Source organism: Eucyclogobius newberryi, unplaced genomic scaffold (genome assembly GCF_026437365.1).
Source record: "Eucyclogobius newberryi isolate DKJ021-1_F unplaced genomic scaffold, fEucNew1.0.hap1 SCAF_16, whole genome shotgun sequence".
NCBI classification, from domain to species: Eukaryota; Metazoa; Chordata; class Actinopteri; order Gobiiformes; family Gobiidae; genus Eucyclogobius; species Eucyclogobius newberryi.
The window spans coordinates 1,074,248-1,088,087 of record NW_027315790.1 but is presented as its reverse complement, the minus strand read 5'-3'; the positions used below and the strand labels follow the sequence as shown (position 1 = coordinate 1,088,087).

Sequence of the window (13,840 nt, the reverse complement as noted above, 5' to 3'; positions counted from 1 at the left end):
TCGTCCCTTTCACCTCCGGACCCACGTCCCTCTCACCTCCTGGCCCTCGTCCCTCTCACCTCCTGGCCCTAGTCCCTTTCACCTCCTGGTCCTTGTCCCTCTCACCTCCTGGCCCTTGTCCCTCTCACCTCCTGGCCCTTGTCCCTCTCACCTCCTGGCCCTCGTCCCTCTCACCTCCTGGCCCTCGTCCCTCTCACCTCCTGGCCTTCGTCCCTTTCACCTCCTGGTCCTTGTCCCTCTTACCTCCTGGCCCTTGTCCCTCTCACCTCCTGGTCCTTGTCCCTCTTACCTCCTGGCCCTTGTCCCTCTCACCTCCTGGCCCTTGTCCCTCTCACCTCCTGGTCCTTGTCCCTCTTACCTCCTGGCCCTTGTCCCTCTCACCTCCTGGTCCTTGTCCCTCTCACCTCCTGACCCACGTCCCTCTCACCTCCTGGCCCTTGTTCCGCTCACCTGTGTTTCTTGGCCCTCTCGCAGGTTGTAGGTGAGGTCTTGCTGGATGTCCTGCACAAAGCTGAGGGAGTACTCGGGGTACAGGTCCAGGACTTCGTAGAGGCCCTTTAGATTAATGCACTGGAGGTCACAGTAGGTCAGGGCCTTCACGTCTGCGTTGGTCTTGATCACACGGTCGTCCAAGGCCAGGTTAGCACCAATGAGGTCTCCCTTACCTGCACGCAAACAGAATAGAACAGACTTAGGGTAATATATTTTGATTAATTGAAGCTTTTTTCTTGGGTTGGGAAATACGATGCTAAAACCCGTTTTGTGATCTGGTGTGTGTCGACCCCCAGTATGGTTGCTTTCTCATCATGTTTGTTTCGTTAATATTGTCAGAAACACCTTGACAAATTGGATACTATGGGTCCATCAAGTAATTTTAAGTCTAAAGTCAAAATTAGACAAGTCAAAAGTTATGTTATTTTTACTTTTTAAATATATATTTATATGTTTTTGTTCAAAAGGAAGAAAAAAAATCACAAAACAGAACTTAAACCATCTGTCCGACAGTTTTTTTCCTGTTCCTGTTTCTAGCATTATAATGTGCCATGATTTTTAAGCACAGAAAAAAACTTCCCATAAGTATTAATATAAGTCACAGTAGACTTGATTAGACCGAACAGTTTGTGGGATGGGAATGAGAGTAGGGAGGACATGCAGCAAATATCAGCGCTTGGATTTGAACAAAACCGATTTTATTATTGCTGTATTTATGTATTATTTATGTATTAATTCAAAGTGGATCCTTCCACATTTACCCTGGCCTCTTGTGCCTAGTTGGATGGTTTCATGTTAACACCCACATGTAATGTCAGACTTTGAACAGCAGTAGATCCCTGGAGGTCTCACAGATGCTTCTGTTACAAATTAAATCCTGTTCTCCTGCAGGGCCCAGTCCTTCTGCGCTCACATCCATCATTCCAGACATCTCAGTCTATCAGTCTACCAGTGAGGGAAGGGCATCAGCATCAAGCATTTTCCTTATGCGTTAGTGAGGTTCTGTCCTTCCTAAAGTAACTGAACAAGATGGATGCCTGGTATAGGCTTGGGGCTTTAATAAGAATTACAAACAGATTTTGCGGAGTTGAGATCATAGTACTACAGTAATGATGAAAACATGTCAAACCGACAAGAAAATGCCCACAGAAAGTGGTGACGCTATTGCTAGCAGTGGGTACTATCACACTGATTTTGGAACTGAATTCAACCCAATACATACAACAAAGAAACTTTTTTTATTCAAGCAACGTACTCGCCCGCTTCTAAACACTCTCTAATGAGATGCAGAGGTCTGAACCCCCTCACTGCTGTTCTGTAGAGGTCTGAACCCCCCACTGCTGTTCTGCAGAGGTCTGAACCCCCCCACTGCTGTTCTGCAGAGGTGTGAACCCCCTCACTGCTGTTCTGCAGAGGTCTGAACCCCCCACTGCTGTTCTGCAGAGGTCTGAACCCCCTCACTGCTGTTCTGTAGAGGTCTGAACCCCCCACTGCTGTTCTGCAGAGGTCTGAACCCCCCCACTGCTGTTCTGCAGAGGTCTGAACCCCCTCACTGCTGTTCTGCAGAGGTCTGAACCCCCCACTGCTGTTCTGCAGAGGTCTGAACCCCCTCACTGCTGTTCTGTAGAGGTCTGAACCCCCCACTGCTGTTCTGCAGAGGTCTGAACCCCCCCACTGCTGTTCTGCAGAGGTCTGAACCCCCTCACTGCTGTTCTGCAGAGGTCTGAACCCCCCACTGCTGTTCTGCAGAGGTCTGAACCCCCCCACTGCTGTTCTGTAGAGGTCTGAACCCCCCACTGCTGTTCTGCAGCGGTCTGAACCCCCCCACTGCTGTTCTGCAGAGGTCTGAACCCCCTCACTGCTGTTCTGCAGAGGTCTGAACCCCCTCACTGCTGTTCTGCAGAGGTCTGAACCCCCTCACTGCTGTTCTGCAGAGGTCTGAACCATCTCAGCCAAACAATCAACAAGACTGGCTATGGATATGACTCAGGAATGGTCACGCTGGATGCTAAGAGCGAGCGGGACATTCACTCCCTGATCCACACCACCAGGATCTACAGCTCAGAAATCTGAATGTCAATGGGACGAGAGAAGTGTGGTCCACACAGAGGGAAGGTGGTCCACACAGAGGGAAGGTGGTCCACACAGAGGGAAGCTGGTCCACACAGAGGGAAGCTGGTCCACACAGAGGGAAGCTGGTCCACACAGAGGGAAGGTGATCCACACAGAGGGAAGGTGGTCCACACAGAAGGAAGGTGGTCCACACAGAGGGAAGCTGGTCCACACAGAGGGAAGCTGGTCCACACAGAGGGAAGGTGGTCCACACAGAAGGAAGGTGGTCCACTCAGAGGGAAGGTGGTCCACACAGAGGGAAGGTGGTCCACACAGAGGGAAGGTGGTCCACACAGAAGGAAGGTGGTCCACTCAGAGGGAAGGTGGTCCACACAGAGGGAAGGTGGTCTACACAGAGGGAAGCTGGTCCACACAGAGGGAAGGTGATCCACACAGAGGGAAGGTGGTCCACACAGAAGGAAGGTGGTCCACACAGAGGGAAGCTGGTCCACACAGAGGGAAGCTGGTCCACACAGAGGGAAGGTGGTCCACACAGAAGGAAGGTGGTCCACTCAGAGGGAAGGTGGTCCACACAGAGGGAAGCTGGTCCACACAGAGGGAAGCTGGTCCACACAGAGGGAAGGTGGTCCACACAGAGGGAAGGTGGTCCACACAGAGGGAAGGTGGTCCACACAGAGGAGGTCTCACTCCCAGAAGGAAGAATAGCAGACATTGAGGACAGTTACAAGGACCTGGGAATCCCACAGGCAAATGGCAACGAAGAGGAAACAAGGAAAGCAGCTACGGCCAAATATCTACAACGAGCGAGGCAAGTCCTCAGAAGCAGCTCAATTGAAAGAACAAGTCCGGGGCATAAAACAGCTACGCCCTGCCAGTGATCCGACCCTGCCACGCCCTGCCAGTGATCAGACCCTGCAGGAATAATCAGATGGCCAAAGGAGGAGATACAGACCACAGATGTTAAGACATGAAAGCTCCTGATCATGGAGGGTTCACTCCCAAATCCCTACACTAGCACCCTGAGACTGGACACTAGCACCCTGAGACTGTACACTAGCACCCTGAGACTGTACACTAGCACCCTGAGACTGTACACTAGCACCCTGAGACTGTACACTAGCACCCTGAGACTGTACACTGCCGTAAAGAAGGAGGCGGGACTAGTGAGTGTGAGAGCCACTGTCCAGGACGAAACGTCTAAGATCCATGAGTACATCAAGGACAAGGCTCCTACAGAGGACGTGCTCAGTGAATGTCTCAGACAATGAGGAACAGAGGATGATGAGGTGACGGAGGGACCATCATGGGAGGACACGCCCATACATGGGAGGACACGCCCCTACATGGGAGGACACACCCCTACATGGGAGGACACGCCCCTACATGGGAGTACACGCCCCTACATGGGATGTACCACCGGAACATAACTGAAGTCGCTGATACCACGAAATCCTACCAATGCTTAGAAAGAGCCGGTCTGAAGGACAGAGGCCCTGATCATGGCAGGACAGGAGCAGGACCTTAACACCAGCTCAATAGAGGCCCAGATCTACCACAACAGACAAGACCCAAGGTGTAGGCTGTGCAAAGGGCCCTAAGACCATCCCACACATAACTGCAGGTGCAGATGCTGCAGGGACAGCACACATGGAGCTCCATCACCAGGAGCTGACATAGTGTAAGAAACATCTGTGCAGAGCACGAGCTGGAGACCCCAAGGACAAAGTGGGAAACACCTCCAAAGATGGAGAACGACCGAGCCAAGGTCCTCTGGGACTTCCAGATACAGACAGAATGGTAATGGAGAACCAACCGGACATAGTGGTGGTCTCAAGGGTCAGAGGAAAGCCGTGGTGGTGGACATTGCAATGCATCATGGGATGGAAACATCCCGGAAAAGGAACATGAGAAACTAGAGGAATCCCAAACCCATGTTCGGGGGCTCATGTCGGGGGATCATGTCGGGGGCTCATGTCGGGGGGCTCATGTCGGGGGCTCATGTCGGGGGGATCATGTCGGGGGCTCATGTCAGGGGGGCTCATGTCGGGGGATCATGTCGGGGGCTCATGTCGGGGGCTCATGTCGGGGGCTCATGTCGGGGGGATCATGTCGAGGGCTCATGTCGGGGGGCTCATGTCGGGGGGCTCATGTCGGGGGATCATGTCGGGGGGCTCATGTCGGGGGCTCATGTCGGGGGCTCATGTCGGGGAATCATGTCGGGGGCTCATGTCGGGGGCTCATGTCGGGGGCTCATGTCGGGGAATCATGTCGGGGGCTCATATCGGGGGCTCATATCGGGGGCTCATGTCGGGGGCTCATGTCGGGGGGGCTCATGTCGGGGGATCAGGTCGGGGGCTCATGTCGGGGGCTCATATCGGGGGATCATGTCGGGGGGCCCATGTCGGGGGGGCTCATGTCGGGGGATCATGTCGGGGGGCTCATGTCGGGGGGCTCATGTCGGGGGCTCATGTCGGGGGGCTCATGTCGAGGGATCATGTCGGGGGCTCATATCGGGGGGCTCATGTCGGGGGATCATGTCGGGGGCTCATGTCGGGGGGCTCATGTCGGGGGCTCATGTCGGGGGGATCATGTCGAGGGCTCATGTCGGGGGGCTCATGTCGGGGGGCTCATGTCGGGGGATCATGTCGGGGGGCTCATGTCGGGGGCTCATGTCGGGGGCTCATGTCGGGGAATCATGTCGGGGGCTCATGTCGGGGGCTCATGTCGGGGGCTCATGTCGGGGAATCATGTCGGGGGCTCATATCGGGGGCTCATATCGGGGGCTCATGTCCGGGGCTCATGTCGGGGGGGCTCATGTCGGGGGATCATGTCGGGGGGCCCATGTCGGGGGGGCTCATGTCGGGGGATCATGTCGGGGGGCTCATGTCGGGGGGCTCATGTCGGGGGCTCATGTCGGGGGCTCATGTCGGGGGGCTCATGTCGGGGGCTCATGTCGGGGGGCTCATGTCGGGGGGGCTCATGTCGGGGGCTCATGTCGGGGGGCTCATGTCGGGGGGATCATGTCGGGGGCTCATGTCGGGGGCTCATGTCGGGGGGATCATGTCGGGGGCTCATGTCGGGGGGCTCATGTCGGGGGGCTCATGTCGGGGGATCATGTCGGGGGCTCATGTCGGGGGGGCTCATGTCGGGGGATCATGTCGGGGGCTCATGTCGGGGGGGGCTCATATCGGGGGATCATGTCGGGGGGCCCATGTTGGGGGGAATCATGTCGGGGGATCATGTCGGGGGGCTCATGTCGGGGGGCTCATGTCGGGGGCTCATGTCGGGGGCTCATGTTGGGGGGCTCATGTCGGGGGCTCATGTTGGGGGGCTCATGTCGGGGGGCTCATGTCGGGGGCTCATGTCGGGGGCTCATGTCGGGGGGCTCATGTCGGGGGATCATGTCGGGGGGCTCATGTCGGGGGCTCATGTCGGGGGGCTCATGTCGGGGGCTCATGTCGGGGGATCATGTCGGGGGATCATGTCGGGGGATCATGTCGGGGGATCATGTCGGGGGGCTCATGTCGGGGGCTCATGTCGGGGGCTCATGTCGGGGGGCTCATGTCGGGGGCTCATGTCGGGAGGGCTCATGTCGGGGGCTCATGTCGGGGGGCTCATGTCGGGGGCTCATGTTGGGGGGCTCATGTCGGGGGCTCATGTCGGGGGCTCATGTCGGGGGGCTCATGTCGGGGGGCTCATGTCGGGGGGCTCATGTCGGGGGCTCATGTCGGGGGGCTCATGTCGGGGGCTCATGTCGGGGGGCTCATGTCGGGGGCTCATGTCGGGGGGCTCATGTCGGGGGCTCATGTCGGGGGGGCTCATGTCGGGGGCTCATGTCGGGGGCTCATGTCGGGGGGCTCATGTCGGGGGCTCATGTCGGGGGGGCTCATGTCGGGGGCTCATGTCGGGGGGCTCATGTCGGGGGCTCATGTCGGGGGGCTCATGTCGGGGGCTCATGTCGGGGGGGCTCATGTCGGGGGCTCATGTCGGGGGGCTCATGTCGGGGGCTCATGTCGGGGGGCTCATGTCGGCGTTCCAGCCGATTCGGGACCCCCCCGATGGAGATGTTGAAGTGTGTTAGGACTAAAAGACAGAAAGTTAATTGGGGGGAAAGGGTGGGGTTGAGAGTGCAGAAACAAATGGTGATGCTAGAATAAACAGGTAGAAATAGGCTTCTGGGGGAAAAGGGGCGGGCTAACCCTAAGCCTGGATAGCGTTGTCAGGTATGCCGGCTCCAGCTGCGGAAGTGGCTGCGCCGATGCGGAATGAGAGGGTGGAGAACGAAAGAGGAGATAAGCCGGATGTATTTTGTATGTCTGGGCTTCTGTAGTGTAAGTTCTGAAGCCCTGACAGTGTTCATACGCACATCTGCAGAAACTATAAGGCCTATGCTTTCTAATGATGCATCACATTCACATTTGGGCTGTAATATCTTCTTTTAATAAGCAATGCCATTTGGGTCTGTTTATTGTGCACAGGGCGAAATAGGCGGATAGAGTGATTGAACTTTGAGGAGGTTGGGGTCAATTGTGAGCAGCGGAGGAACCCGAAAAAAGCCAGCAGGAAGATGCATTCTAGGGTAAGATCCACCGCCGAAGACGAGTATCCTGAGTGTATGGTGCAGATGCACATACGGAGTAGGTCGCACGTGAGGGGAAGACGCCGCGATGGGGAACGAGGTTCAGACTTTTTCAGTCCTTTAAGCACAGCAGCGGCTGTGAGGTAGCGACGGAGGGTTGCTGCTGGACGCAAGTTTGTAAAAGAAATTGACTCCGGCGAGATACGTTTGAATGGAGGAGACGTGGATTCCCCTGGAGTGGTGACAGAAAGATATGAAGCTGCGGTTGGTGGAGATGTCTTTGAATCGTTCCAGCCGGTTAGATATGACAACAGGGAGCCAGGAGAGAGAGCATTGAGGATGGCTTTACGCCAAGCGGCCACGAGGTGGAGGAGCGTGGGATCGCCAAGGTGAAGACTGTCGCTGAAAATAGAGGAACCGGGATGGGGTAGAGGTCAGAATTTGGCGCCAAGCGTCTGAATTCCTGAAAATCGAACCGAGAGAGAGAGTCAGCTATTGAGTTAGAGTGGCTCACGTCCCGGACAACGAACTGATTTTGAACGGACACGAGGGTGAGTTTTTGCAGGAACGGGACCTCCCCTTGTTAATGTCAACTGTGGTGGAGCTGTCGGAATGAATGAGGACACACATTCTTCACCACCACAAAGAGCTACGATGGGGTAAAGTTCGGACAAGGCGGAGGACACAAGGCGTGCAGGTCAGAAATGCGCCTGTGGAAGCATTTTCTGCATTCCCTCCTGGAACTGCATTTCATTCTTTTACGACGACTTCTTGTCCCTCCCTGAGGACATTCAGTTGTTCATCGACGCAGTCCCTTCCATCGGGTTCGGGGGCTTCTACCAAGGGAGGTGGTTCACTTCCGCGTGGCCCAACCCAACCCAGGTCCCCCCCTACCTCCCCCTCTCACAGTCCAGGAACAGGAAGTGTGCGGACTATTCCGCAAATCCAACCCGCGAAAAGCTGCTGGACCAGACGGTGTCACGCCGGCCACCTTAAGACACTGCGCAGGCGAGCTGGCCCCTGTCTTCACTGGCATTTTTAACACCTCCCTGGAGTCATGCCATGTCCCAGCTTCAAGTCGTCCATCATTGTCCTTGTCTCCAAGAAGCCCCAGATCACTGGACTTAATGACTACAGACGTCAGCGCCACAGGTCTGTAGTCATGAAGTCATTTGAGCGCCTGGTCCTCCCCTACCTCAAGACCTTCACCTCCCCCCTGCTGGACCCCCTGCTGGACCCCCTGCAGTTCACCTACAGAGCCAACAGGTCTGTGGACGACGCTATCAACCTGGCTCTCCACTTCACCCTGCAGCACCTGGACTCCCCGGGAACCTCTGCCAGGATCCTGTTTGTGGACTTCAGCTTTGCATCAACACCACCTCCTGCTCTGCTCCAGGACAAGCTCTCCCAGCTCAACGTGACTCCACCTGCAGGGGGAGAACTGACTCCACCTGCAAGGGGAGCGCTGACTCCACCTGCAGGGGGAGCACTGAGGAGCACTGACTTCCTGATGGATCGGAGGCAGTGCGTGCAGCTGGGGAAGAATGTCTCAGACACACGGACCATCAGCACAGGATCTCCACAGGGCTGTGTACTTTCTCCCCTGCTCTTCTCCCTGTACACAAACTGCTGCACCTCCAGCCACGACTCTGTAAAACTGATCAAGTTTGTGGACGACACCACACTTATCGCCATGACGACACCACCCTCATCGGGCTCATCTCGGACGGGGATGAGTCTGTCTACAGGAGGTGCAGCTGCTGGTGTCCTGGTGCAGCGGCTGGTGTCCTGGTGCAGCAGTAACAACCTGGAGTTCAACGCCCAGAAGACAGTGGAGATGATCGTGGACTTCAGGAACGTCACAGCCCCCCAGTCCCCCCCATGGTGCAGTTCTACACGGCCACTCCCCTCAGGCAGGAGGCCACTCCCCTCAGGCAGGAGGCCACTCCCCTCAGGCAGGAGGCCACTGCCCTCAGGCAGGAGGCCACTCCCCTCAGGCAGGAGGCCACTCCCCTCAGGCAGGAGGCTCCGGTCCTTGCGGTCCAGAACCTCCCGTCATAAGAACAGTTACTTTCCCTCTGACGTTGGACTCATGAACACTGCCTAAGCACCTTGCACTCACTGCACTGTTCACTTCTATTGCACTACATAACTTTTACATTTTATATTTTATTTATTATGTACATATCATGCCGTTTTTGTATAAAGTGTTCAATGTTTGTTGTTTGTGTTGCACCGAACCACCAGGACACGTTCCTATGTTTGTGAATTTTTATTCATCGACAAATGGCAATAAACCCTTTTCTGATTCTGATTCTGGACCTATCTTTGTTGAAAATAAAAAAAGTTGTCTATTCTAGTATAGATTTGATGTAGGTTAGAAAAATGTTTATATTGGCTAACATTGATTAATCTCTCTTCGGATATCGATCAAGCCTACGTTATGTATTCATTTACAACATTTATTATTTATAGATTTACCAGCACTTTGTGAGCTTGAGACATCCAACATCAGCTGAACATGTAAGTTCCAGTCTACGACAGACCAGGGTTCCCTCAGAGTGGTTTGCATCAGATCCACACCTTCAGTATAGAAAGTGAGAGCGCCTCCTGGTGGAGCAAAAATCTGTTCAAAGGCTATTGAACAGATTCTGTTGTATTAGCCATGATTCTATTGTATTAACCATGTCGACACACAACAAAGGAACACAGGAACCACAACACCACAACATAATAGAACAAACAAACGGCAAAAACAAAAAGAGTAAGTGCGTGCGTGTTTGTTTCAGTGTGTGTAGGTGTGTGTGTGTGTCAGTGTGTGTGTGTGTGTGTGTGTGTTTGTGTGTGTGTGTGTGTGATTACCCAGGATGGCCAGCACCATGCCGTCCTTGAGCACCTCCATAGAGCCCGAGCACACAAAGAATATGGCCTGCAGGGCGTCGCCCTCCCTCATCAGGTACTCCCCGGGCGCACAGAAGGAGGTCTTAATGTGCAGGGACAAGGAGCGCAGACACCCCCTGCTGGCCGAGGCGAACAGTGACAGCTCCAGGATCTCCTTGTTCAGGTGCATGGTGATGTCTGAGCGCAGCTCATCTGGGAAGTCCTTCAGCAGCTGGACACAAGGACACACGAGCTTTATGGACACAAGGACACACGAGCTTTATGGACACAAGGACACACAAGCTTTATGGACACAAGGACACACGAGCTTTATGGTCACAAGGACACACAAGCTTTATGGACACAAGGACACATGAGCTTTATGGACACAAGGACACACAAGCTATATGGTCACAAGGACACACAAGCTTTAAGGACACAAGGACACACGAGCTTTATGGACACAAGGACACACGAGCTTTATGGACACAAGGACACACGAGCTTTAAGGACACAAGAACACACAAGCTTTTAAGGACACACGAGCTTTATGCACACAAGGACACACGAGCTTTAAGGACACAAGGACACACGAGCTTTATGGACACAAGGACACACAAGCTTAATGGACACAAGGACACACAAGCTTTATGGACACAAGGACACATGAACTTTAAGGACACAAGGACACACAAGCTTTATGGACACAAGGACACACAAGCTTTAAGGACACAAGGACACACGAGCTTTATGGACACAAGGACACACGAGCTTTATGGACACAAGGACACACGAGCTTTAAGGACACAAGAACACACAAGCTTTTAAGGACACACGAGCTTTATGCACACAAGGACACACGAGCTTTAAGGACACAAGGACACACGAGCTTTATGGACACAAGGACACACAAGCTTAATGGACACAAGGACACACAAGCTTTATGGACACAAGGACACATGAACTTTAAGGACACAAGGACACACAAGCTTTATGGACACAAGGATACACGAACTTTAAGGACACAAGGAAAGACGAGCTTTATGGACACAAGGACACACGAGCTTTATGGACACAAGGACATCTAGGTGTATCTAGAGCGACCATCTAGGGATGAGCCCCAGAGCAGCAGTTTAAGACGCTCCTCTGTCGCTGAACTCTCGCCCTCTCTGTTACATGTGAAGTGTTCAGATTCAAGACAGATAGAGACTGTGTGTGTCCCTCGTGTCCCTCGTGTCCCTCGTGTCCCTCGTGTCCCTCGTACAAATAATGCCAAAAAGTCACATCTCAGAAAAAATATTTCAGGCGTCAGACCAAATAACTTAAGGAAAACAACAATCACAAATGACACAAATATACAAATGAATAAACACGTAAAATGTGGACTGCTAAACATTAGAGCAATTTCCTCCAAATCGCTCTTAGTTAATGAATTAATTAGTGACTATAACATAGATCTTCTAGCTCTAACTGAAACGTGGCTTCAACAAGACGACTACGTCAGACTAAATGAGTCCACCCCACCCACCCATGTTAACCCCACCCACCCATGTTAACCCCACCCACCCATGTTAACCCCACCCACCCATGTTAACTTTCAGACTGCCAGGAGCACAGGCCGAGGTGGTGGTGTGGCAGTGATCTCACACTCAAGCGACTCATGAGCCCTAAAACTAACAATGCATTTCACTCATTTGAAAGCCTCATGTGTCAATCACATGTCCAAATATGAAAAACCAAAAAGGAGTTTTGTTCATAGTTATCTACCGACCTCCTGGTCCCTACTCAGAGTTTTTAACAGAGTTTTCTGACTTTATATCAAACTTAGTGTTAGCCTGGGATAAAGTAGTTATAGCTGGAGACTTTAATATCCACGTGAACATGAGTGATGACGCTCTCAGTAATGCCTTCAGCGCCTTGTTAGACAGCATTGGTTTCACTCAGAATGTAAATAAACCGACTCACACTCATAAGAACACTCTGGATCTTGTCCTAACGTATGGAACAGAGATTAGTGACCTCATTGTCCTCCCTCAAAACCCTATATTGTCAGATCATTTCCTAATTACCTTTCAGTTTATTCTTAAAGATCATCCAGTCCCACGGAATAAAGTTATAATGAAAAGGACAATATCTGAAAAATCTATCTCAAAATTCAAAGAAATAATAGAGCCAATATTCAGTGACATGTCATGTGATCATGTCATGTGATCATGTCATGTGATCCTGTCATGTGATCATGTCATGTGAATGACATGATCACTAGAATAGTTTTAGTCCCAGTTTAAGTGATCAATGTGTCGACTTGACCATGAATTCTCTGAAGTCTGCTCTTGACGTTGTCGCGCCGTTAAAACAGAAGGTCATTAGGCCAAAGCGCGCCTCCCCGTGGTACAACCAAGAACTGCGTTCACATAAACAAAGAGTTAGAAAGTTAGAGGGATTATTTCGTCGCTCTCACACAGAAGAATCCCTAAAAGCATGGAAAAGTTGCCTGCTGTCCTATAAGCAGGCTCTGCGTAAGGCCCAAACCAGATATTATTCAAATCTAATAGAAGTCAACAAAAGTAACACTAAATTCCTTTTCAGCGCTGTAGCTAGGCTAACAAACTGTCACAGCAGTAGAGCCCTCACTCCCAGCTTCTCTCAGCTCTGATGATTTCCTCCTATTTTTTAACAATAAAATAAAAACAATCAGAGATAAATTAGATGAAATTACCCCCACTATTAGCCCTGAACTAGCCCAAGCTGTAAATCTAACGTCCCATATAAATCCACCTGTAAACTTAGAAAGGTTCACAGCTGTTGATCAAGCAGAGATAACTTCAGCCATTATGTCCTCTAAAAGCTCAACTTGTGTCCTAGACCCCATTCCAAGCTCCTCAAAGACATTCTCCCCCTAATTATAGACCCTATTCTTAATATAATAAATACTTCACTCCAAAGTGGCTATGTTCCACAGTCCTTCAAACATGCAGTCATTAAACCTCTTCTGAAAAAGACTCATCTAGATCCCGACCTATTGGTAAACTACAGACCTATTTCAAATCTTCCCTTCGTCTCTAAAATCCTTGAAAAAGTTGTAGTAAAACAGCTTTGTCGCCACCTGCAGGACAATAACTTATTTGAAGTTTTCCAGTCAGGGTTCAGAGCCCATCACAGCAGGGTTCAGAGCCCATCACAGCAGGGTTCAGAGCCCACCACAGCAGGGTTCAGAGCCCACCACAGCAGGGTTCAGAGCCCACCACAGCAGGGTTCAGAGCCCACCACAGCAGGGTCCAGAGCCCACCACAGCAGGGTTCAGAGCCCACTACAGCAGGGTTCAGAGCCCACCACAGCAGGGTTCAGAGCCCACCACAGCAGGGTTCAGAGCCCACCACAGCAGGGTTCAGAGCCCACCACAGCACTGAAACTGCACTAGTTAAAGTCACAAATGATTTGTTATTAGCCGCTGACGATGGACTGGTCTCAGTCCTGGTTCTGTTGGACCTCAGCGCAGCGTTTGACACCATTGACCACAACATTCTACTGCAGAGGTTAGAATGTGATGTAGGTGTTGGAGGAACAGCCCTCAGCTGGTTTAAATCCTATCTATCTGATAGGTACCAATTTGTTCATGTAAACCACAGCTCCTCACCAAGCTCTAAAGTAATTTACGGTGTGCCACAGGGTTCGGTACTCGGTCCAATTCTGTTTACTCTTCATATGCTGCCGTTAGGTCACATGATCAGGTCACATGGCATTAACTTCCACTGCTCTGCAGACGACACTCAGCTGTATTTATCAATGAAACCTGATCAGAGCGATCAAGTAGAC

General features: G+C 52.2%; 1 protein-coding gene across 1 annotated transcript in view; it reads right to left on the bottom strand.

Annotated features, from left to right (window-relative positions):
- Positions 1 to 423: 423 nt before the first annotated feature.
- Positions 424 to 13,840, bottom strand: part of kcnh8 (potassium voltage-gated channel, subfamily H (eag-related), member 8) — a 127,030-nt gene continuing 113,613 nt past the window's right edge. The window contains exons 9-10 of the mRNA XM_072448412.1: positions 10,007 to 10,256; positions 424 to 665 (exon numbers count right to left, since the gene is read on the bottom strand). Coding sequence (XP_072304513.1) covers positions 424 to 665; positions 10,007 to 10,256 — 492 coding nt within the window. The remainder of the gene's footprint in view (positions 666 to 10,006; positions 10,257 to 13,840) is intronic.